Source organism: Pteropus alecto, unplaced genomic scaffold, assembly GCF_000325575.1.
Source record: "Pteropus alecto unplaced genomic scaffold, ASM32557v1 scaffold146, whole genome shotgun sequence".
Taxonomy (NCBI): domain Eukaryota; kingdom Metazoa; phylum Chordata; class Mammalia; order Chiroptera; family Pteropodidae; genus Pteropus; species Pteropus alecto.
The window spans coordinates 22,958,438-22,979,736 of record NW_006442107.1 but is presented as its reverse complement, the minus strand read 5'-3'; the positions used below and the strand labels follow the sequence as shown (position 1 = coordinate 22,979,736).

Here is a 21,299-nt window from a genome sequence, read left to right as displayed (position 1 = left end):
AGTTAAAAATGATATGATTTTTTTCAATCTAGTAAATAACCGTCATTTGCAATTTGAGTATTTTTACCAGACACTAGATGTTCTTTGACATTATACCATAACTTGTCAAATTTGTTCCAAAAAAATGTTGATATCAGAGAGGCTTAGCTCTATTTCTATTCATGTCAGTATTGAGGATTTTGGATGTTAATCGGTTGGCAGCTATTAAAAAGATCATTAGTTTTTATTTAAAAAAATATTTATGCCCCCAAATTTATTAAATTATACAAACAGTGGTCTTTTATTAATTTGACTTAATAGATTTTAAACTTGTGATAATTTGTCTATTTATTAATATTATTTTCTGAGAAAGGAATGAATTGAATTAATAATGTAAATTAGCCTGATCTCCAGAAGAGAACCAAATTTTGGAGCATGCTAGAATCACACACTTAACATAAAACTATGTGTTGTGTTGGTTAAACATTTTTGTGTATTCATTAAAGCAGATCCCAATGGGTCTATTTTCTTTACCTGTTTTAACATGGCATTTTTCTTGAAAAGGATGAGTTTGAAGTGAAGAAATTTCAAATAATTTATTTTTTGATTTTGAAATTGAACATCCTCAAAGGCCAGAGAAAGGGCCCTTTATCTAGTCCTCAGCTATTTATTTTAACCCAATTAAGTAATAATTTTTCCTGTGGCTTCTGTATTTAAATTCAGATTCTGAGGCTTACACCTAACTTTTGTGAATGCAACCTTGAAATAACATTTTCCATTTGTAAAAAGTAATGCTTTTATTATGAGGGGACAGTAAATTCATGGTAACCAGTTACCGTTTTTAATTCATGCATTGATGAATGAGATATAGAATTCAGAGATTTACATCCATCATAAATTCAGAGATTCATTTAGAAGCCTCAAAAGTGCTAAATGCTTCTATCATATTCTCTTCTCACCTGATACATGGGAGTATGCTGATTTATATGTTGTGCCAAAGTTCTGGTTTTCCAAATATTGAAAAAAGGGGGAAAGATACTCCGATTTTACTTCAGAGATTGCATGGTAAGCTTTTGGAAGGAGTGTGTATTGGACAAGCACATACTGATTTTTTAAAAATAGAAGCATTATAAGAAAAATCTTTTGCTCAATGTTTCTCTCCCTCTTCCTTCAGATTAGCTCTGCTCTGGTATCACACTGTAGTCCGCCCATTTTTTGCCTTGGATGGCAGTGATAACAAGGCAGGCCTGGATGAAGCAAAGGAAATTCTTCTCAAAAAAGAAGCTGCTTATCCAAATTCTTCCCTCTTTATGTTTTTCAAAGGACGCATACAACGATTAGAGGTACTGTGTCTTCCCTGTCTTTTTAAAATAAAGCTTTGTGTTGATCACATCTATAATGCTCACTTGGGGACTAGTATCACAATGAGCCTGAATGTCATAAGGCCGAGGAACGGTTTGTTCTTGTGTATGATTGCTACGAAAGACTTCCAGGAACCCAGGATGTTAGTCAGTTGCCTTCTGTTCAGGAGACGTGGGTGAAGTAGGGCTGAGGTTTCACGTAGGTAATAAGACGAGACTGGTGTACTGTAAGCTGAAGGCAGAGGAGCATTAATAAGTCTCTTAGTTGAAGAACACAAAATTTTTTTCTTCTTTGGAGTCACTAATAATCCATTTCTAAATTTTTATCTCAACTAAAAAGTGATTTATACACAAGTTATTGCCTTAAATGTCAAGGACAGCATTAGCCTTGAAACAGTAGTAGCTTTTGTTACTTTTTCACGTGCTTAATTTGTTACTTTCTACTGTGCCAGGAGCATTACACATGCTATCCGATTTAATCCTCAGAACAGCCCTATGACATAGATACAAAATTGCCATTGACATTTTATAGAAAAGAACAGGGATCTGAGAGGGCTGGAAGTGACTTCTCAAGCTCACCCAGCAAGTGAGGCCAAAAGCAGAATGTGCCCTGGCCTCGTGTGTGTTTGGGTGGGGAGGTAGGGGTGGTACTTTATTTCTCCTCTGCCCCTCGTTTTTTGTCTGCTTGCTTGAGGACATGAGGATTTGAAGAAAAATGAAAACATAAGATATAATTATATATGTAAAAGAAGGTGGCTGTGTGCTGGTGCACTACTCATTCTCACAACAGCTTGCAGTGAATCAATGTGAGATTTTAACAACCTCAGTCCTTCAGTTCAACAGGCACTCTGCATGCAGCAGCGTCAGTGCTAACAGTCAGCCCACAGCAAACTCCATGAGTGCTTTTGAAGATTTTTGCCTAGGAATGCTTTCATAAGCATAGGGATGTTTTGTCCACTAATTTTTATTGATAGTGGAGTATATATTATTTCCCTAATAATTTCTTTCCTTCATGAAGTACTCCTTAAATCTGAGGACTCCTCACCTATATATATATGGAAGTCATATTTTAGAGATTATACTAATAATTTATTATAGAAACAGAACAGAAAACTCATCAGGATCCGAATTATTTAAACCCATGTCTGAGTTATTTTTCTCCTCATTTTCTTGAAACTGGTTTTCTCTGCATTCAGACTCATGAACCCTCAGTTTTAATTCTCTTTTTTTCTCCTCCTGCTACCTTAAAAACATAGTTCTGATCAATCTCTTTTGTGGTCCATTCTATATGTTAATGTTCTCTTCTTTCAAGTTCAAGGTTATGGTCCTACATGTAGGGAAGCATGTTCAGGCTATTCATGTTTCTCTGCTCCCCTGGGTTTATGTAGGAGGAAATACCACTGTAAAAAGAAACTTTATATTGACTAAGCCTTCTCACTTCAGTGACCATTTCTGAAATGAAAGTTCCATACAAGGGAAGTGCTTTCTTAGATGTACATTTATTAAAGGATAGGCATTATACATTCTGAGTAACTCAACACGATACTCCGTTCAGTGTTCTTCAGGGGTTTGTTGACGGGAGATGAGAGCCTGAAGCTTACAGTTGTGTGCAGCACAGCAATAGGGCACCATAACACCAGGCATTTATTAGACTTCTCTCTACTCACTGGTCACTGAATGCTCTACCTTGGATTTTGAAGCTGTTAAATAGAAATGTAAAAGTCAGGATTTATTTTGTTATGTTTGCCATTTTAGTTTTTCATTATACAAAAAAAAAAATGCTTAACTTTTAGCTAAATTAATAACTTTTTTCCCTCAAAACTTAATTTGGTTATGGTTTTAGTTTGTGCCACAATTTATTTGTATTAAGAACTGAGTGACTGCTAAAAGTAAGTGGTCGTTCATTGTTGTCAAGACGGTTCTAGAAATGAGGAAGCCATAGCACTATCAAAGGATTCTTATAAATATGGTTTGGGAGATGCAGAGTTAACATAATAGCTCTTAGCAGGCATCCAGTCCCTTTTAGGGGAGATAACTGTGATCGGAATACTAGATAACGTTAGAACTCCTTCATTGCAAGCAGCTCGCTTTCCCAACTGATTTTTGATTTTAAAAGAAAAAAAGTAAAAGATTTATGACTGCTTGTTTAGTGAGCTGTAGCCTGAGGGCCAGGTGAAATATGAGTGTTTCTGTTTGGCCTATCCCAAAGGCTCAGAGAATAGAAGGATTTTAGGGCTAGCTTGAAATATTATTGATATTATCCTCAAGGTGTCCAAGAACCCTGTAGGAAGCTAACACATGGCGACATCTTCCATTTGCAGATGAGGAACTCTGCCCAGGGAGGCTGTGATGTGGCTCTCAGCAAAGGCTTTGTAAGGCCTCAGTTTATGAAAACACACATGACTCAAGTGACGAATTTGCTTGCAAAGAGTCTTTTCTTCTCAGTGAGCATTTAGGTTAGAGATAGGACCCCTTGAGATCTTTTTATCAACAAACCAGAGCGTGGTCTGGAGGCTCTAATTTAGGCAGGTACATCATATGACGCTGACTTAGTTTCTGCAGTGACTCAAAATATGCAAGGTTATTTGTGTCAGCTTGCGATCATACAGGGTGACTAGCTCAATATATGCTGGTTAGTTTTCATTTTCCTGTACTCATTATTTTCAGATTATGTACACTTTCTCTTCTAATAGCATTTACAACTTTTTATGTACTTTGGGACAATTTGGAGTCCTTATGGAAAGATGGTCTTTAACGTATCCTGCCACTCGCATAGCCCTTGTTGTGGTGGCTTCATTATTTTCTGTCGTTATGGCCTAACTTGACAAGGCAGTAAAGTCCTACACCTTTGGTCTCTTTGTACCTCAGGATGGCAAGCACCTCCGCCCTTTGGGACTGAGTCTCAGCCAGGCTGCAGGAAGAATTTCATTTTTTATTGCCTTTGCTTCTCCCCTTTACATGTCTACTTATTCCCACCTCTAACCTTCTCTACCCTCCTGCGTGTTCCTTATTAACTGTCCTGTCTCTTTTGACTTCTCCCATGTGACTGTCCTGTGGGTTTAGATAGTAATTAACATGTGATAAATGCTATCTAACTAGTGGAGTAATGGTTGTTATTATTTCTGTTGAGTGTTTAGGCCTGGGAAGTGGGTTTACTAAATTTTCTCACTCTTTTTTTTCTCCTCTTAGAAAAAACTTGTTTTGGTGTTGAGAGCTGTCAGTAAAAGCTAGGCTTGTAATTGGCAAAATGGGTGTGCATGTAGTATATGCAATAAGTACTATACAGTACCTATATTTACTTTTCCTTGAATTTCCATAATACAAACAGCTATTAGGAAGTTGACCCGTGGGTTATATAGTAATCTCCATTTTAAAATGTGAATTGATATTTATAGTTTTGAATTTTTGTATTTTTTCATTAATTTTCATTCAGTTAAACCTATGGTAGTGTTAAATCCATTAATATACTAGTGATTGGGGTTTTTTCTTTTTGATTAAAAAGTGTTAGGGACAAGTCTACATTTTAATAAACTTTTTATTTCTATTTCTCTTTTCTTCAAACAATACATATTTGCACAACTTACCCTCCTCCCTTCAGTTTTAAGAATCTAGTATGTAATATACAGATATATGCATTTCATTTTATGTGTATACATACTTTTGTGTACACACTATATGGTGCAACTAGTGATGAAACAAATATTTAATATTAGTCTGTTCATGTGTATCTATAATAAATGCTCAAATATTTGAATGAATGAAAGTTGAAAAGCACATTCAACTGAGGTTGCTATTAGGCAAGCATTTTTAGAACTCCTATTTTGAAAGTGATGCAAGACAGGGCAGATTTCCCCGGCGTTGTGGGGGAGATCAAGCCCCGTCCCCAGAGGAGAAGAGGGTCCTTTGGCGGAGAGTGTGAAAAGAATTCAACACACGCGCCAAAGTTAGAGTCAAATGGAAAGTTTAGAAAAGGGGTAACACCCCACAGACAGAGCGTGGTCTCCTCTCAGGGGCAGAGAGTGAGAGGGACAGTGAGACAGAAGGACAGAGTAAAGGCTCTGAGAGGGACTCAGGAACAGAGACAAGAGATGAGGACAGTGAGAGAGAGAGTAAAGGCACTGAGAAGGACATGGAAAGGCAGAGACAGAGCGGGCATGAGAGGGGCAGAGTAAAGGCACTGAGAGGGACCCTGAGTGGTCAGGGAATTGAGTTTATTTGTCATTCTTTAGTTCTCATTTCCTTTGATACGGACATAGTGAGGAAAGGGAAGAGTATTTACCATGAAAAGGTAAAAATATGTAGAGTGAAAGCCCTGCTCGAAGTTCCCAGCCTACTTCCTTTTTCTGAAGGTGTTTTCCTGGCCTGGCTGCAGGGCTGACCAGCAGATTGCAGTCTCTGAATGTAGCTTGATCAACATTTAATTCTCTTGTCTCCTCCCTACATTAAAAGTGGACCCATACTTTTTGAATATCTTGTATGCTGGCATTTTAAAATTCAGAATCTGGGCCTAGCATAAGACTGGCCATCAATGTGTATTTGTTGAACGAATAGATGAGTCTATTGGAAGGAAATCCATTGATCAGTGTGAGCGAAATCATGTCTTTGTTAAGAAAAGAAGCCAGTTTTCAAGGACTATCTGCTTTTCTTGTGTGGCATGTAAACCTTTTTCTGAGGAAGATGCAAAAAATGTCTTGACAGTGAGAGTAAGAGGATGGCCTCCTCAGAAGGGCACCAGATCAGATATTTAGATTCTGATGTGCTGGCCAAAGAAGTATGACTCTAAAGCAGCCAATTAAATATATTTAAATGAAATCAAAAGCAGCTGGGCTTAAATGAGGTCTGCTCCTTGCTGGGAGAGCCGAGGTGAGAAGCCACTGTACCCCACAGGCTCACCCTGGGAAGTACTTTGCTGTAACTGCGTCTCAGACAGTTACAGCAGCTGCCATACTACTTCATGAGGACAAAGTGGACGTTTGCACAAGGCCTGTGGGCCACACTGAAGAAGTTAAAGTGCACTTCATCTTTAATGTGTATGTGTACCCTTACCACATCATCTGTCTCTTACTTGAAGCTGCCTTCTTTGTCCTTTCTGAGAGACACAGCCTCCTCACTACACAGTCTGCTACTGCTTTGTGCTTCCCATCCCTCCCGAGAAGTATGTGGTAGGATGTGGTTTCTCTTTTTCACCAGCAGTGTCTGCAGAGACTGCTTTGACGGTTGACCTTTATGTCACCATATTTATGTCCCATTTCCTTCCAAGAGGGTAGGGATTTTTATGCCTATTTTCTATTACGTATGAAGTTCTGCGTGAATGGTGTCTACACTTCGACCCCAGTGTGTGTGTGTCCTGTTGCTGGAACTCTTCACCTTTATTTCAGGTGTCTTCAGTCGTCTGAGGTACCTTTTAAAAACGGGCAGTGGTGCTTTCTCTCTAGACTTCTTTTAAAGATAAAATGACATTTTTCATTGGTGCTCTCCAGAATAAGTGGGTGGTCTGTGTTGCTTTTAGGCCCATGAGTTCACCATTGTGGCATGAAGAGAAAAGTGGAGGTTGATCCCTCTGGTGATCAATTTATCATATAGGGAAAAGAGACAGAAGGCCCTTGGGAGTCATGGAGTGTAGGGGCCAGGGCAGAAGCACCAGACACAGGAGGGTCTGGGCCCGTGTGCATGTCTCTGGGGAATGTTGGCGTTAATGAGAGCTGTTTGGTAGCAGCATGTCTTTGCATCTGTTGACAAGCACGCCTGCCTCCCGCACTTGAGCAGCGTGCCTTGCCAGCATGATGTAATGTTGTTATTTATAGGATCAGGAAGAAGACAATGCAGGAAGAGAAATAAGTCCCTGAAGTTCTATTAATTGTAGTCTTCTCTTCATCCTACGTGGTTCTCTTTATTACTTTAGGCGCCAAAAAAATCGCATTGCCGTTTATTCTTAGAAGTACATGAAATGAGAGATTGAAGAGAGATGAAGGGTGTATTTGTGTTCACTTTCCAGCGAGATAAATTCATATTATGTGGTTTAATGACTCTGTTCACTGAAATGAGAAGATGATAGTAAAATTGCTAAGTTAATTATATTCGTTATTGCTAAGGTTAAACTCTATCTTTACAGAGTGTGGGGTTGAAAAGCAAGTAGACGTTAATATTGATTTACACCCCTGAGCTCACTAAATGTGCCTAAGAGGATGAGCTTTCCCTTTCCAAGTTCTAAGGATAGGGGTTAAATACATAATCTATTGCCAGGTGTCCTTGGTAGCAGCATTGCTAAACCGATTCTGCTACTCAGCAGCATTAACGCTGAATCACATGTAAATAAGTGGGTTGTCACAACATGTCCTTCTGTGTGCTATACAGATGACAAGAAGGGCTTTTCATTTTAAAACACATACATAATAGTTTATTTTAAGACATTAAGCAACTTCATAAAAATAACCCAGTGATAATTAAATTGTTTCACTTCAAATTATTTTGTGATCTTTAATATGCATATGAGACTCTATTCAGTATTGTTTACAGATCAAATGTTTACATGTTTTAGCGTAATATTAATAAATAATTGGTATATGGACTATGTAGATTTCTGTTGTGTTAATTATTTGATATTTCCCTGTTGGAAAATTGTTGTTGGGATATTTGACTGCCACTGTTTCTCTGTTATTTCCCAAAATTTCACTGTGATAGCAAGTAGCACAATAAAGAGCATATTTTCCTTTTTTTCCCCCTTGAATTATTTCCTTGGGTTATAGCTTCAGGGGTGTCATTGTTAGAATCAAAAGGCCGTGAGCAGCTCTTTAGCTCTTGCTCAGTGATGAGAGATTATACTCAAGAAATAGTGGGCAGAGTAAAATCATTATTTTGTGCTTGGTATCAGCAACAGTGTTCTGCTACATAGTTTTCTTTTTATTTGTTTTTATTTCCATAATGATGAAAATTAAAGCAGTTTAAAAATAGTTCTTAAAATGTTACCTATAAAAGACATAGCATGTTCATCTATCAGAAGACTCAATAAGATGGCAATGTTTCTTAATTGAGCTACAGATTCAATTCAGTCTCTATGAAAATCACAGCTTACTTTTTTTGCAGAAATTGACAAACTGATATTAAATTCAGGGAACCCAAATAGACAAAACATTCTTGAAAAGGAAGAATAAAGTTGGAAGATGCATAATCTCTAATCTCAAAACTTACTACAAAGTAATCAAGACGGTATTGTACTGGCATAAGAATAAACATATAGATCAATGAGTCAAGAAATAAACCTTTACATTTATGGATCAGTTGACTTTTGACAAGGTCACAGGACAAATTGATGGGCAAAGAATAGTCTTTCAACAAATGGTGCTAGGACAACTGAATATCCACATGAAGAGAATGAATTTGGACCCACTACCTTACACCATAAACAAGAATTAATGCAAAATGGAGCACAGACCTAAATGTAAGAGCTAAAACTATAAAACTCTTGGGTTAGGAAGTGGTTTCTGAGACATGACATCAAAAGCACACAAACAGAAGGAAAAAAAAAGTAAATTGCACTACATCAAAATTAAAAACTTTTGTGCTGCAAAGAATACCATTAAGAAAGTGAAAAGACAAGCCAGAGAATGGGAGAAGATATTTGGAATTATAGATCTGATAAGGGACTTATATCCAGAATATGTAAAGGCCTCTAACACTCAATTATTAAAAAGAAAGATAACTCAATTAAAAGAATAGGCAAAGGATCTGAAGGGACATTTCATCAAAGATATGCAAGTGGCCAATAAGCCCATGAAAAGATGCCCAACATAAATCATTATGAAGAAATGCAAATCAGAACCAAGAAAGATGCTATTTCATGTCCACCAGCCTAGCTATAATAAGAAAGACAGCCAATAACAGGTGTAGGCAAGCATGTAGAGGAATTGGAACCCACAGTCATTGCTGGTGGGAATGTAAACTATTGCAGCCACTTTGGAAAACAGTTTGGCAGTTCTGCAAAACGTTAAACGTAGATTTTTTACCATATAACCCAGCAACTCCACTGTTATCTGTGTTTAGCTTTTATTTGCTAATAAGTTATATTTAATGTATATTATATATGTAATATATATGTTAATTATTTTGTACCTAAGGAGGTCCCACAGATAGGAGATCTAAAAAATGACCAGAGCAGGCTGTTTATCCTTTTAGACAAAGAAACAATACATTTGTGAGGAACTAACAAGACAAAGAAACAAGCTAGAGTAGTAATTAGTAAAGAAACTAAAAGTTTCTTGACACAGCCTTCTCAGCTCTGAGTTCCCTGTCTCTGGGAATAAGGATGTGTCTGCCTCCTGGTGCAGAGAGGGTACCTTTTACATGGGAGATTTTATTTCCTGCTTTCAAGAGGACAGAGAGGAGGGTTAGGATATCCTCCTTACATTGGCTGTTTTTCAAGTAACTTTAATTCAAAATAATCAATTTGCCAAAGTGGCATATTTTGGGACGGCCTGCCTTGAACTCTTATCAGCTGTCTAAAGGTTTAGTGTTATTAAATGTTCATTGCCATGTGTCTTGTTATGATTAATCTTATTCATGTCATTTGGTAAATTGTGTGGTGCAGCCTCCTCTGTCTGGAACCTCATTTGAGTCTGTGTGGCACTTGTCCTCTGCCGGGCAGTAGCCTGTGCCTAAGGGCTCAACTCTGGAGGCCTGCTGCCCAGGCTGAGTCCTGGCTCCTCCCTCTGGCCGAGTGACCTTTGATGAAACCCTTGATCTTTTTAAACCTTACTTTTTCTCCTCAGTGAATACAGATCCTAGTGGTACCTTGGGCACAGTTTGCTGTTGAGATTCAGTGAGGTGATAATCTGGGAGGCCCATGCTGCTCATGGAGCTCTGAGCGAGTGCCAGTTGTAGTTGACTGTGACGATAATGGCTGCTGTTAGGGCCGTAGTGCTAATGGTAACAATAACACCTCATGCGTTGGGGGGATCAGGAACAAATGGCAGGTAGGCATGTAAGAGGATGCAGGCATGGCAAGGCTTTGAGAAACATAAAAGCAGGCCTATCGGAGGATAAAGCGTGGTATGGCTTGCCCATGGTGCAACCCTCCCAGCTGAGAAAAACAGCCCAGAAGTGAGGGTATTTGGTCTGGCTCTTGACGAGTCAGTAGGAGTTTGCAATAGAGGTAACAGCATTGGGGATGAGCCTGCAGTCAAGCACAGATCCGAGAAAAGATCAGATTCTGGGACATCTGATCTCAGTGGGGTGGAGCATTTGATGGAGAGAGGCTGGTAGAATAGGGTGACCCAGGAAGCAACAGACCATTCCATTTGTTTCTCGATGTAAATCTCCTTTCTTATAGAGTTGTTGCTTGCTCCTAGCTAATAGGATGTATAGTGTACAGGATACCCATGTGCTGTTTGCCTTTGCCCTTCGGGGTTGTGTTTATTATTCTTGTTTGTTTCTATTTCTGCTTATCAATTTAAGGGTAGATTGTCCCTTAATATCAGACTGAAAAGGGCGATCAAAGTGTTTCACTAGTTTTCCTCCTGTTTTAAACATGAGTTCACGTATCCACGTGATCGGTGTTCTAGTTTGTCTTCGATCTCACTATTCCAATGCTAGTAAGTATACCGTAGACTCCCACTGAGGGTGACACTTAGCCTAGCTTCAGGATATAGTGTTCCTCACTTTTACTTGCCCCTTGTCCAGAACTCTTCTGTGAAATTTTACATTTTCTCATAGTGTCATATTGAACTTTGCTGTTTTTCTTTATGATTTTGGACTCTTAATGTTTGGGCACATTGGTTTCTTAAATCTGTGCATTTCTTTGTTCGGTGTAGTAGTCCTCATTTCTCTGTGGTTTCTCTTAGAGGACTTGTTAGCTCTGGAAATGTGTCTTCATATTGCTTCAGAGCTATAGGCTTTGATGTATAGCACTGTAGAAAGAGCACTGGACTCAAAGTCTGGAGATCTGATTTCAGCCCTGTCATAAACTGGAAAAACACTCTCTGCTTCCAAATGGTTGCTCACACATTGGACAACTTGAAAGAGCTGCGAGACCTCAGGCAAGCCAGTCAGCCTTCCATGGCACTCTGTTTTTTTACCTGGAAAATTAGGGGGATGGAATAAATCAATGTTTTCTGAAGCATCTGCCCTGAGCCTTGCTTCAATGACTAGTTTGTACATGTTTCATGAAAAGAGGTTCCATGTCAGGTCACTTGAGATATCCTGGGGCTTCTCAGAGACTTTATTTTGCAACATGAGGAAGATAGAGTATGCAGATATGTATGCTGTAATTACCCTGTTTATTTGACCAGAACAATTCTTTTTCACATAGTAGCCTGTGAGACTAGAGAGTTCAATAGAACACACTTTGAGAAACACTAGACTATGTAATTTTTAAGATTTCTTCCAGCTTCCAAATTTTATGGTTCCATGAATATAAGAAAAGCCACTTAATTGTACACTGAAAGGATGCATTTCCTGATACAGACATAACCTCGTTTTATTATCTTTTGCTTTATTGTGCTTCATAGATACTGCTTTTTTCCTACAAATTCAAGGTGTGGGTCAACCCTGCGTCAGGCAAGTCTATTGGTGCCATTTTTTCTAACAGCATTGGCTCACTTTGTGTCTCTGTGTCACATTTTGGTGATTCTTGCAATATTTCAAACTTTTTCATTATTATTTGTTATGATCTGTGACCAGTAACCTTTGATGTTACTATTGTAGCAACTCAGATGATGATTAACATTTTTTAGCAATAAAAGTATTTTTAAATTAAGTACGTACATTGTTTTTTTAGACATAATGCTATTGCACACTTAACAGTATAGCGTAAATGTAACTTTTACATGTGCTGGGAAACCAGACATTCATGTGACTACTTTATCATGATACACTCGCTTTATTGGGGTGGTCTGGAACCAAACCCGCAGTATTTTCCAGAGTACGCCAGCGTATGGAATATATCTCAACCAAACTGTTATAATTTTTTTTAATGCTTCTTTAATCTTCGGAACTAACTACCTGAGATTATTTCTGCCTTTTACAGTTTGTCTTTAATTCTTTTTTGGAAAAACCTCACGTTGCTGCTTGTCTATTTGACATCCTTTACAGAAAATGCTATTCGGTTCCAGGAAACCTTTTCAAAGTCACTTTTTTGATTATGGCTTCTATTTGTTTCTCTCATACAAGTCTCTATGGATATGAGATCTTCTCTATCTATTTTCTAGGTTTGTCTGTTTATCTTGAATTACTGCCCTCTTTTGAGTAGCGTGATGGTTGTAGATTAGTATATTCTGTATTTCTGTGATCTTTGTTTTGCTGAGTTAATTCTTTGCATTATCTTCAAGTTATTTTTAATTCTTTGATAGCATTTTTAACATCAGTACATTTATTTAAAATTTACTACCTTTCATATAAATTCTTTTTCTGTAATTTTTATTTTATTTTTTTTTTTATTTTTTTAGGCGAGGTAACCGTTGGTTGACCTCACAGACTGCAAGGACCTTGTCAGCTTATAATCCCTTATTTTTAAATTTTTTTACGCCTACAGCACCTGGTTTTCCAACGTGGTCTCCCATCCAAGTACTAACCAGGCTCAGTCCTGCTTAGCTTTCCAGATCAGATGGGATCAGACTTGTTAGGGTAGCATGGCCATAGACCCTTTTTCTGTAATTTTAAAAGACAGCACGGTGTATCTGAAAAAGCATGAGATCAGCTCACGATGGGCTCTTCTGCTTTCCAGCTTCCTGAGCTGTCTTAGCTTTTGTCCTGTCTGTAAAAAATAAATGAAATGAATGGTAGATAGATAGACAAGGCAGTAACTTGCATGTCTGCCTTAAATAATGTAATGTGGATGCGGAAAAGGGCTAAGCATATGGTGCTTGGTCAGGGCTTTTCCTATTTAGACAGTGTGTCTGGGCTGTAAGTCCAGTATAAAGCACTTTCCGTCACAGATTTTGTAAAAATAGTGTGCATCAGTCTTGAGAAACCAAGGAAATCTCGTAACTGGCGCATTCTTCAGTCCTTCTACCATTAGTGGTGCCTTTGGTGACATAACTCATTTTTTCAAGGGGATTGCTGTTCATTCATATGGTGCTGAAAACACAAGTACTATATTCCATCGTTTGTATGTGATCAGAGATTTGTTGTCTATGATGTAAAAGGCCTTCTGGGGGATGCTAAGAGAAATAGAAAAAGCCCCTGTCCCAAAAGAAACTTAAAATCTAATTATGAAGATAGCAACGTGAATGCATGAAAAGACAGTAAAAGGAGGGTGCCAAATGAATGGGTGATCATTGTGGGTGAGGACGATGGAGGAGTGGGGACAGATGAGGGTGGGGACACCTTCTGTAGGAGGAGGTAGTGGCGCATGGAGGTGTGGGCTGTTGGCGCTGGAGTCTGAACCAGCAGGTTCAGTTTCAGCAGCTCTACCTTCAGCAGTTGTATGGCTTCGGCGAAGCACACAGGTGTCTGCTGGAGCCACCAAAATGGTTTGCCATCTTACGACGTGGTGAGAGCACCACATGTTATGATGACGATGGAAAGACCAGAACAGGTTTGTTAAGGCAGCATTCTTCAAAGGTTCAGCATCAGAACATAGGTTTTCAACTACCTGATTATGTTTAAATAATATATATTCATTTGGAAACATGGTAAAATACAAAGTACATCAAGGAGCAGATAAAAATCTTGCATTCCAAAAATAATTAGTATTTACCTTTTGCTAAGTAGTAGAATATTGACTATAATTACCAGTGGGATATATATATCTTCTAAATAGTCATTCACGATAGGCTCTGGAGGAGTTCTTATGTCAGAAATTTGTACAGACCATGAAAGGACAAGTGGAGGTTCATAAAACATCCCTGTGGTATAGAAATCTACATATAATTTACTGATCTGCAATTTGTACATGATGTTCATGGTATTCATTGTGACCCAGTTCTTAGGGACTCACTGAAATCCTCTGTGTATTTCCTAAGAAATGTGTTTCAAGGTCACCATCTTTTGTTTATTTGCTGTGTCATGTTATTCACATTAGGTGGTTCCTTTCTTGTATATGGGATTTTATTAATTAGGAATTATAGAAGACTCTTTTTAGATCCTTTGCACTTGCTCAGCATTCTCCCTTTAAATACAGTACACATCAACCACGTTTCTAAGGAAACTAATTTCATCTGGTGTAGATTTCCGTTCAGCCTCGCTCATTTCCTCTTCCCTCTACTTGTCTCCAGTGATCTTGTGCGCTCCTGGTTTTCCTCCAGGCTGATTGGCCGCTCCTTCTCCATCTCTTTTGTTACTTCCTGCTCATCTGCCCGAATTTCAACATCCTCTGAGAGTATAAACAAAACAAATTATTTCCTAAGGTCCACAGTTGTGTTGATCATGAAGTTTGGCACTGAAATCTGGTACTATTGAGTAAATTTAATATTTTTTGTTACATTGTGTGCCCATTAAAAGAAAAAATTTTAATTATGGTAATTTAAACATTTTTAATGAATTATTCCATTGAAAGGTGTGGCTTGATAGTCAACTAGTTATTTATGTAGTTCCGGAGCATAGAAAATATTTTCCATAAGTCAGCAAGTCCTGCCATTATCCTGATGCTAAAACTCATAGAGGAGGGCATTAAACAAAAAACTATAGGTCAACTTCATTCTGAATGTACAAATCCTTAATAAATTTATTAAATAAAATCCAATAATCTACTTTTTAAATGCCATATTGTGACCTAATAGACCTTATTCCAAAAAGGCCAGCATGGTTCAACTTCAGAAAAATTTATTTCTGTCATTTCCTGCATTAAGGAAGTAATTGATAAAAGTATGCAAACTTATCAATAGGTGCCTAAATGGCATTTAATAAAATGTACTTAAGAAAACTATTAGCAAATTAGAAATAGGAGGGAAGTCTTTATTTGGTGAAAATGGCATCTGCTAAAAATGTACAGCAAATACTTAGTGGTGCAAATTTAGAACATTCTCATGAAGGTGGGAATTAAGCAAGAATGCATGCTGTGCTTTCTACTAAATGTTTTAACTGGTGTTCCTAGCCAATTGTTTAAGTCTGATGTAAAAAACAAAAATTGTGAAATGACTGTCCTTACTTGCAAATGATTATCTCTCTGGAAAACCCCAGGATGGGGGTGGGGGGACTAAAACAAATATGAGAATTCATAAGATAAAATATAAAAATGTGAGATGTGCAAAATTAGCAAAATTCCGAAGTTTTCCCACACACTAGCAACATCCACTGAGAGAATAAAATGGAAGAAGAAAGTCCTTTTACAATTGCCACAAGTATTATAAAATGCCTAGGAGTGCACCTCTCAAGAAAGAAGACCTGAATAACTGGAAAAACATGCTGTATCCCTGTAGTAACAATGGAGTAGCTGTAAAGTATGCTGATTTTAATTTGGCAATAAATATGCTCCCTTTAATTTGGCAAAGACTTGTGCTTTTGTTTTTTATGGTTTCCTCTGGAAGCAGATAAAACTAGGCAACATTTTTTCTCATTTTACTAGTGAGGAAACTGAAGCGTCAAGTAATTTTTGTGACACAGTACATCAATGCATAATTCACGAGACAGAGGTCTGTACGGTACTTACTGTCTAATTCTTGGCTTCATTGCTTTTTCATACTAGCCCATTTTCTATATTCTCTTCAGGCCAAAGCATGCATATTTATTTAAAAGACTAAACTGAGAAACGAGTATCAAATTGAGGATAATTCTTTTCTCTGCAGTGTCATAGATATTTTAATTTGTAATCATAAAAACTCTCACAGGTCATTTTTTATTTTAAATGATTTTGGTAAAAAAGGGTAAATGTATTTCCACTATTTTAATGGCTGATCCCTCAATGAGTAGTCAGGATAGAACTAGAATTTTGGAGTTATGCTTGCTCTTGAGATAATGTTAAGCTCCATAAATGGTCTCAGTACTTTCCAATTCTGTTAGAGTACTTGTAACAGAAAGAGCATGGTAATTTCTTCACAGTTTAATTTTTAAAGACATATACTGTTTTAGTTTTCTGAGGCTACATAACAAATTATCATAAATTTAGTGGCTTGAAACAATAGAGATTTATTTTCTCTAGAGGCAAGAAGTCAAATCATTTGCACTGAGATGAAAAAGTGTTGGCAGGTCATTGCTCCCTCTGGAAGCTGTAGGGAGAATCTTCTCCTTGCCTCTTGCAGCCAGCCATTAGCGGCTCCCTCCATTCCTGGGCTTGTGGCTACATCACTCCAATCTGTGTGCCTCTCTGGTCACATTACCTCCTCTTTTATGTGCATCAGTGCTCTTTCTCCCTCCCTTTTATAAGGACACTTGTGATTGCATTCAGGGACCACCTGGGTAATCCAAGATTCTGATCCTCATCTCAAGATCCTTAATCACACCTGCATACATATACTCTCTCTGAAAAAAAAAAGCATGCTCTGGAGGAAATCAGAGTAGAATTTGAATACTAAGCTATTTAACCTCTTTGAACTTCAGTTTCTTCATCTGAAAATGAAACTAATACATGCCTATCTTGGGGAGTTTTTTAAAGAGTTAAGAGAAAGGATGTTGCTACAAATATTACTTTGTTTCTTTTTATTTGCATCGAAAGCTTTGTTTTGAGGAGTCTTTGTATCTTTAGAGCCTAGTATTACCCTAGGGACATAGCAGTTGCCCAGTAAATGAATGTTCACCGCATAGTTATCTGTCCTCTGAAGGGTGTTGTATCATTGCACTGTCCTGCACTAAAGCCCAGCTGGAGACAGCTTGGTGGCGATGGCCTATCCTGAAATACCCTGTGTGTGATAATTGAATGCCATTAACTTAGTGAACTGGAGAGATTCATGAGGAGCAGAACCCCTAACACTGGGGTTTCTGTGTAAACATGCTAAATTGAGTGCATGTGTGATGCAGGAAAAGAACTGTTAATCCAGAAAGTGAAAAGTTAGAGATGGTTGTAATGAGTGTCCAGGTCTCTCTCTCCACACTTAACGTTCTTCCAAAAAATTGATTTTTTTCATCTCTTTGGTATTTTGGCCTTGTGCTTATGATCAGTATGAGTGTCTGACTTTAGAGTTGTGGGCCTCTTTTACGTTCCCATGAGGATCCCTCCAACTAAATGTTAAGCTGCTTAGAACAGGAATTAGTGATATGGTGACGTGTATCTTTTGTAGCTACCTAGTCAGCATTTGTGGATGATGAGAAGGGGTTGAATGCTACCATCTGAATCTTCTTGACAGCAGAGTAATGGAGCACAAATAGTTACCGAGCCAGCCATGTCCTTGGTTAATGAGTCATTTGGCTTACAATGTTCCTGAGTCACAGACTGTCCTGAAGATCTCCTGGCTGACTCATCAGTGAGGTATATTGTGTCCAAGAGGCCTCCCACAGTGACCACGCATCAATCACTAAAGGGGCCGAGAAATGTGGTAGGGGCTGGTTCCAAGGGAAGCTGAAGCTGGCAGCCCCTCTTCTAAGACCCTTTGTGCTCCTACCTGGCTGCCTGGGGGGAGAAGAGAACAGTAGGGGCGTTGGAAAGGGTGTGGCAGAGAGCAGCAGAGCGAGGCGTGGAGAGGGGGACTGTGTGCAGGGCAGGGAGAGCAGCACTGGCACCAGCAGAGCAAGAAAGGATTGCTCCCAGGCGCGCGCCACGCAGATCAGGCTGCGTCAGATCTTCGGCATTGAGGATGTGTTTATTATTGATGCACGATACTTAACACCTAACATTGCTGTGTTTAGGATTTAATCTAACCCTTTTTACCCTGGTGATGCTTTTTAAGTGCTTGTGGCATCAGGTTGGCAGCTGTTGAGAGAGATCTTTAGTAAAACGAAACACTAAATGCATGTAACCAGGAATAAGTAGAACAGACTTTGGAGAGTATGTTGGGTTCTAGACAGTGCTAGATAAAAGCAAAAGTCAGAAGTGTAATCTGGATCCTCAGAGGATTTCTAAACTTTGGGGACAGGAGAGGTGATGGCCAGAAGCAGTCGGAGAACAGCATTCTGGGATATAGAATCAAACCATCAGTTTGGTGGAGAGTGAGTGGGACGCAGAGGGAGAGGGCGCTGAGGGCTGGGCGAATAGAGTGACCTCACACAGTCATTTGGTACTGACTGCGAGTCTCTCCGGGCTGGGCAGGGTACACACAGGAGCTAGACTAGCCAGCACTATACCACAACAGGTCCTCTTGCATGAGTGCGATGAGGGGGCTGTGGGAGAGGGTGGGTGTGAGCTGAGACCTCACTGGTGGAACCTCCTGCCCGAGCAAAAGAAGAGCTCTGAGCTTAGGTTCATTTCACAATGGAGCAAGGCAAATGGGCGTGTTTCCCCAGAAGTCTTTAAAGCCCTTTCTTCTGTACTGCTTAGTCAGCTTTAAATAACCCTTAAGGGAAAAGACGCTTTTGAATTATGATATGTTAATAACAGATCTTAGCCAGTAACTCTATTTTCATTTTTTTCTAGTGTCAAATCAACAGTGCCTTGACTTCCTTCCATACTGCTTTGGAACTTGCAGTAGATCAGAGAGAAATCCAACATGTCTGCCTGTATGAAATTGGTAAATATGAAATGTCTGTCCGGCTTCTTGTCATGAAATAGTATTAATGCAGCTATTAATGAATTCAGCTTATATCCAGCTTCTCGTTGTGCAAGTGTTAATTCATTCTTGTGTACTTTTTCCTTGTTAACGCTGTTCAGTTTGTATCATTATAAAATGCTTTCTGCCTTTGGTAATAATAGGACTTTGTTATTATAGCAGAAGTAATGATGCTTATCTGAATGAGTCTCATTATTTCTTCCTAATGTATTCTTTATAATATTTTGAATTTAGGATAATAGGTATTATCAGTGTTAATCGATGTTAAGTGATTTGACTAAAAACTTTTGTAAATAACTTATTGCACATTAGAATTCAAAACTATTTCTTTTCCTTCCCACCAATGTTTACCTGAGGAGAAAAATACGGCATCAGGGAGAGTTGGTCATGTGAATTTCAACCCCAGTTCTTCTGCCAGCTAGCTCAGGGACCTCGGACGAGGTGGTTAGACCACCCCCCACATACTTGTGATTATAGTTAAGGCGCCTCCTCTTGTAGCACTTGTGAGGTTTAGATGAAATAACACTAGTGAGTATCAGGCAGGGTGCCTGGCACACAGAAGGCCTTCCATGTGTGTTAGCTGCTTCTACCCTCCTGAAGATAAATTTATAAACAGACTTAGAAATATTTATTTGCTTAAGATATTCCATTTCCTTTCCCAAAAGTTGTTTCTGTGATTATTTAGTTGATTGCTCTAAAGTTCTCCTATCCTATTATATTAGTAATTCCATGATCCTTTTATGTAACAGATGTTGAGAATCATAAATACAACTCTGGGATTGAAATAACAAAAATAACACATTTTTAATAAGGGGTTCATACTTCATAGAATTGCAACCCAATACAACAAAGTCACATCATACAGCACATAGAAAAGGAATGAAAAGGAATGAAAAGGAGTAAAGAAAGGAGACATATGAGGTGGTAATGGAAATTAAAGAGGAAATTGGTACTCAAAAGACGATCTGCAGAGAAATGGAAGAAGAAATGGAGAGTATTGAGGAGGCAATTGACAACTGTCAGGTTGGGATCCTATGATTCCTGCCATTCATCTGCTATGAATATAATTGTATTCTTGCATCTTTTTAAAGAAAAATGCAAATTAAAAAATTGGGAGCAGCTTAGTAAGCAATATTATATTTTAAATGTTATGTTTAGGGAGGGGAGGTGAAGAATAATCCAGTGGAAAATGTATTTTTATGTAATCTAAACTCTGCTGGAGCTCTGTCTGGTAGCTATAACAGAATGGAATGTATTTTGAAGAACTTGAATGAAAAGATCTAGCTTTGGTAGCCTTTTTCATGTACCATTCCAAGCCCTGTGGCAGTATAGAACATTAAAGCTAAAGGAAGCCTAGAAATCATCCAGCGAAACACTAAGGCCTTCGGAAGCTTAATTCTGGAGAAAAGGAGCAAAATCAGAACATGGTCTTCTTATTCAGGGTCAGTTATCACTCCTATCTCTAGTTTGTATTTAATTCAAATCTTACTGTGATATCTGTTGCCGGATGGAAATAATTAGCCCCACTTTTTACTCTAAAATATGTTAACTTCATGTACTATCCCATAGAATTTGTCACTAAATTTTCTGGAAGTATAGTCCCCCCTCATCCCCATAGTTCAAGTGGCAGGTCCAAGATGATGCACCTGATAAGCAGGATTTTCTTTTTATGGAGGCAACATCATGGACAGGAAAGAGCGTTGGCCTTTGATCCTCACTTGTTCCCTCTTGATACTCTGTGGCCTTAGGTTTTCTTTTTGGTAAAGTGAGCATTACCATCAGCCACCTTTGCAAGGCTGTAGTGGGATTAGAGACAAGTGTATCAAGTGCCTGGCATAGGGCCCTTCACAAGGGGGGCTCCATGGATGTTAGATACTATTAAAACAATGGGGATAAAATTCCTTGCATTTTCATTGCTGCTGCCAGAATGCCAGTCTAACAGTGTTTAGATCTGAAAAAGATGAGAGAGATCCTTTCATGGCTCCACTACCAACCTGCAGAGGCAGAGTGGGCGGTACTTAGTTTCTGACTGGCTTGCTCTCTCCTTCTCACAACGATCTGAGAATTAATAGTCATTATGAGCAGGTGAGTGCTTTAAGATTTTTTGAGGTAGTCACTACATATATATATATAACCTAATGGTATTGCTTTTTCTGTGCTTATGCCTGCTTTTGGAGAAGTACTGCTGCGCTTGGGTTAATCTCACAGTCGTAGCAGACAAATTCTAGTGTTTGTATAGAAATCTGTACGCCACTTTCTTCTGTACTGCACAATCGGTTGTGAAATCAGAAGTGCCTTACTTTACTCAAATTGTCACATTGAAATTATTTAAGAGAAAAAAGATAATTTTAAAAAAGTTTTTAGGTAGTATGTATACAACACACAGGGAAAG

At 38.5% G+C, this 21,299-nt stretch overlaps 1 protein-coding gene across 2 annotated transcripts in view; it reads left to right on the top strand.

The window, feature by feature from the left end:
* The window catches only part of TTC39C (tetratricopeptide repeat domain 39C), an 87,252-nt gene that overhangs the window by 52,381 nt on the left and 13,572 nt on the right, over positions 1–21,299 (top strand). For both annotated transcript variants that reach the window (XM_015595727.2, XM_006920025.3), the window contains exons 6-7: positions 1,154–1,322; positions 18,775–18,868. In XM_015595727.2, the coding sequence (XP_015451213.1) occupies positions 1,154–1,322; positions 18,775–18,868 (263 nt within the window). The remainder of the gene's footprint in view (positions 1–1,153; positions 1,323–18,774; positions 18,869–21,299) is intronic.